The sequence below is a fragment of the Babylonia areolata genome, chromosome 35, assembly GCF_041734735.1.
Source record: "Babylonia areolata isolate BAREFJ2019XMU chromosome 35, ASM4173473v1, whole genome shotgun sequence".
Taxonomy (NCBI): Eukaryota; Metazoa; Mollusca; class Gastropoda; order Neogastropoda; family Buccinidae; genus Babylonia; species Babylonia areolata.
Window position 1 is genome coordinate 7114941 of NC_134910.1, and position 5000 is coordinate 7119940.

The 5000-nt window shown below is 41.2% G+C and overlaps 2 protein-coding genes across 3 annotated transcripts in view; one reads left to right on the forward strand and one right to left on the reverse strand.

The window, feature by feature from the left end:
• LOC143277840 (tyrosine-protein kinase Fer-like) overlaps positions 1–3820 on the reverse strand; it is a 65804-nt gene extending 61984 nt beyond the window's left edge. The window contains 3 exon segments of the mRNA XM_076582754.1: positions 2452–2574; positions 2576–2732; positions 3701–3820. Of these exon segments, the coding sequence (XP_076438869.1) occupies positions 2452–2574; positions 2576–2674 (222 nt within the window). The 5' untranslated portion in view covers positions 2675–2732; positions 3701–3820.
• Positions 3821–3872: 52 nt separating this feature from the next.
• The window catches only part of LOC143277937 (uncharacterized), a 24302-nt gene continuing 23174 nt past the window's right edge, over positions 3873–5000 (forward strand). For both annotated transcript variants that reach the window (XM_076582916.1, XM_076582917.1), the window contains exon 1: positions 3873–4177. The gene's annotated coding sequence lies outside the window, so the exon portion shown is untranslated. The remainder of the gene's footprint in view (positions 4178–5000) is intronic.

The following is a 5000-nucleotide window of genomic DNA, read 5'->3' on the forward strand; positions in this document are numbered from 1 at the left end:
TCACTTGTCACCTTTAAAAAAACAAAAAAAACAAACCTAAATGGTGAGGTTAGTTAATCTATTTCTATTAATTTAAAGTATGGTTTAAAAACTGACATTTTACTCTAGATGTCTATTTTCTTATTTTCTGCTGTGGTTTTATTAATCACTGTATGATAGTGACGTCAGAAGAACAGAGGAGGTAACTGCTGAAATGGGGAAACCACTGATAACACAGCTCTCACTTTGCTGTTGGCCCAACTGTATCATTTGTGATAAAAGCCGAGTATTAATTATCACCAGGGTGATAATCACAATGGAACTTTAAAAAATACATTTGAAAACTAAGTTCTTTTAAGTTTGTTTCTAATCACTCTTATTCCTGGAGTAAAACCATTCTTATATTATTCTGTTGCTGTTAATAGGTTCCTGGAAACAGTTTTTACACATTTTCCAGATGTCAGTATTTTAAAAACATTATTGTATGTTTCCTACAACTAAAGTATACATTTCACATGTTCTGTTTGTAGTGTAAGCAATATGCAGTACCACATGTCAATTTCTCTATTGCATAATGAAGTTGACTTCACTTGACATTCACTGGGTTCTGGGTTTTGTTTGTTTGTTTGTGTAAAATCTGAGTGTTTTTTTTTTCCTCCTGGTCCTTATTAATATTACCACAGATTTTTTTAATTTTTTTTATTTTCTTTTTCCATAAATTCAAACGTTGGTTTGTAGCAGATTCAGGTGTTGGACATTGACACAGAGTCTTACAGCAATCAGTTTGAGGCTCCTTTTCAGCAGGGTGTTACAAGTCCTCAGTGTGAATGGATACCTGACCGGTCGGGGAAGGTTAAAATGGTGCACCTTCTTATGCAGAGCCCAAGACACTGTCAATATGAACCACTAACCCTCTGGCCATAAAAGGCAAACTGGGACCTTTAACATGTTAACCTTTATTGGCAGTACAGTGACTTGTTATTCTTCTTTACTTTAGTTTTGAGTACTTGGGCATCATCTCCCATTTTGTGTACAGTGTTCATCTGCTGAGCACTGAATGTGAGGGCTAAGAGTTGTACTGTTGTAGACCTGGTGTAGATGACCAATTTTACCCCGCCATTAATTCGCTTGAACCAGCTTAAAGACGAGATTTGGCGCAGAAGATGGAGATGGATCGAGCACACCCTGAGGAAGCCAGACACTGAGACAGTAACATCACCAGGCAGGTACTGAGATGGAATCCCCAGGGCAAACGGAAGAGAGGAAGGCCAAGAAACACCTGGTGACGTGACCCCGAGGCAGACACAAAGAAGATGGGGCACACCTGGAGACCATCAGAAAGGGCAGCCCAGGACAGAGGACTCTGGCAGACTGTTGTGAGCGGCCAATGCTCCGGGGGGGAGTGATGGGCATAACTGATTAATTAGCTTATCAAGCAAAGGAAAAAATTCTCCATTTTCAGAGATGCTGGGTACACTGTCTCATTGTCTGCACTGCAATAACTCACTGAATACTGATGAAAGTAACAGAATCCTTTACTGTGCACATTTTGATCTTCCACATGAGAGCACACACACACACAGGAGATCAAGGTCCTAGCACTGTACAGGGCTCAATACCCAGCCCACACATCAGTGAGTGACAGTTGGGCCAACAGCAAAGTCACAGCTGTATGATCAATGGTTGGAGATCTCCACAGCAAAGGAAAGTCATTTCCTGCTTAGTCTTTTGTGAAGGGCTAGGAGTAGGACTCTCAAAACCAGAAGACACAACTTCACTGGCAAGATCGTACTGGCCCTTAGTCAAGTTTGTTTTTTTTAGTGCTGCAGCTTTGGGGGCTAGTTGGCCTTTGTCCTAATGCCCTCTTGGCTAAGAGAGTGGGGATGTAACTTGGGCAACTTCGCATGACACTCTGCACTACAACTGAATTTGATGGTCATAGTCTGACACGATTATCATACATTGTTAGACTGTAGCAGGTCTGCACATGACCTTGGAGACTGACCCCTTGATTGTGCAGCTGATGTGCAGTGTACATGTAAACCATAGAGTTCACACACACATAGTTGACACGTATGACACATACACACACACAGAGTTCACACACACACACACACACACACACACACAGTTCACATGTACACCACACACATAGCTCACAAACACACATACACACACAGAATTCACACACACACACACACACATGAATATATATTCATGACATGTCTAATAAAAAGTAATATCACGTCTAGTGAAAAGACATTAAATTAAAGAAAACACACACACATGTTTTGTACAAACACTCTCTCTGCCTCTTCTCTCTCTCTCTCTTACCTTAAACACTCCAGAAGTTCTGCCTAAAAATACAAAGGTCTACATACACACAGGCATACAGCACAAAGAAACCTAACTGTACCAATGTTAAAAAAAAAACAGCCACACACACACACACCCACACAAACACTTTCTCACCTGAAACACACTGCAGCAGTCCTGGAACTCCATCTGATCATAGATGTCTCCTTTGGTGGCCTGCTGCAGCATTTTGGAGAGGTTGTTGGCATACTGCTTGTCGGCGTCTGCCCGGGCAGACACCGAAGCGTTTGAGAATCTCTAGGAGTTTGATCTCGGAGTCCTGAACTTTCAGCAAGACCTCATGGGATTTGCGACCCTGGAGGTCGGATCCGAAACCCATCTTCTTTTCTGTTTTTTTTTTCAATAACTATTTTTTCTGGTTCTGCTCCTCCAATGATCTGAAGCACACAAGAGTAAATCATTAGAATTATATACGAAATGCATCTTCCTTTAATCATGTACCAACAGCTCTTATATTTTCACTGACAGAAATTTAACTATTTCAAAATCATCAGTTCTGTGCAGTCTTACTACTGTACAAGACTTTCTGGATACTGATAATCAATCAGTGAGATGTTCATTTAATCATTACTGTTTTACTTTTAGCCCTGCTATTTGTGTGTCCTATGAGTATGTATCATGTGTGTGCATCATGTGTTTGTGTGTGTGTGTGTGTGTGTGTGTGTGCGCGCGTATGTGTGTGTGTGTGTGTGTGTGCATGTGTGCACATGCGTCACTGTGTACTCATGAGTCAAAACCCATTTTAGCTTTGCAGTTCACTGATCCACTGAACAAAACAATGTCCACTTAACTGAACAGACATATTCATAACCATATATTTTATTTCTTGGCAAAGTGCAGTGACAGTTTGTTAATGCTGCAAGGCTGACAGAAACTGATTAAACAAAACCCCCAAAACAAACAATCAAAAAACAAAGAAAAGAATCACATAACCCAGTTTCAAAAGATACATAAGCAAATCTTTAACATGTTAAACAACTTTTTTGTTTTTGTTTATGTTGCTATTGAACTGATTTAACAAAGTTTAACTTAAAGTTTTAACTGTTCTCTAAAATCTCTGTTACAGTAAGTAGGTTAAGGGTGTGGTTATCATGATCTGTTTCAATACTGCACTTTACCTTTGCGTGTATACACGTATCTATGGACTCTTCTTGGTTTTCTACCACAGAAGGTGACACACACACCCTCTCTCCATTTAAAACGTCGCAAACTGGGCTTTTTACTTCCCAGTTCTGCGAGTTTGGAATGACCCCGATTAGTGCACACACTGGTATCAGTTTGCACAGCATGCAAACCCTGCATAAGAGTCAGAATCAAAACCGTGGAAGCAATGGTGCACACTTACATGTTCAATACACCAGAAGGAAAAAAGCTGCACAGATCATATTGATAACGGATCAAAATCTCATATTTCATTCGTTCTTTCCATGCCACAGCAGAATTTCCTAAACTTCCGCTTTGCTGGTTGCTCCTACGTCACTAATTCTTGTGTATTTTCCAAGGCGATGACGTTTTTTGCACATGGTGGTTGTGTTGGATGATAAGACAGCTGTCTGTTCTTTTTACAAGGCCTATGGCTCGCAAAAATATCCACATCTTTCATAAACATTTCTAACACTTGCACAGAAATCATTCAATAGTGTTTATAAACCAATATTTGATCTAACGCATTGCTTGATTTATGAGTTGGTGGTAAGTTTCATTTTCGAAAGTTGAAGCTGATGAAACTGGTACTGTAGTAGCCAACTGGATGTTGATTTCTGCTCAATAACTGGACGAAAGTGATTTGTGAACATTCAGAATAAGAAGCAGAACGTCTCAGGTAATGTATTTCCATACACATTAGTGTGTACAGAGAGCAAATAGTTGGACGTTAACAATTTGAGTTACATGCTTTGTTATAGTTTGATGGCTTTGAGTCTGACACATGAATTGATGAAATCACACGCACGCACATGCACGCACACACACGCACATGCACGCACACACACGCACATGCACGCGCGCGCACACACACACACACACACTATGTTGTAACCACTGCATAACTCAGTTTAATGGTTTAGATGTTTACACATTTAATGGTGAAAACACAGGTACCGTATGCACTATTTTTTTTCTGGCTTGTGGATAATTCATTCAATTCCTATGTCACAAAACTCTCTCACTAGTCTCAGGTCTACACCTTACCCCTTCTTCCTAGGAGAGGTCACTCACTCACTCACTCATTCCCTCGACCGCTGGGGTCGTTGGGGGGACATGAGGAAGATGTCATAGCTCGCCACGCCGTTCTGTTGGCAGCTGTCGTGAGGAGATCTGGCATCATCATTTTGGTCCATTCTTTGACGTTGTCGGACCAGCTCTTTCTCTGCTGCCCCCATCTGCGCCCTCCCTCTACAGTCCCTTGCAGGATGGTTTTGGAGAGGGTGTTATGTCGTATGACGTGGCCAAACCATGCCATCTTCCATCATTTGACAGTCGCCAGCAGTGGTTCTTGGGGCCCAACAAGGTTGCTGACCAGGTTCCGCACATAGTCATTGGTCTTGTGCTCCTTGTAGGAGATGTGTAGTAGTCTCCTCAAGTGCTAGGAGAGTTCTGCAGTTCATTTACTGTCAGTATTGATTTCCAAGAAAGACCAATGACTT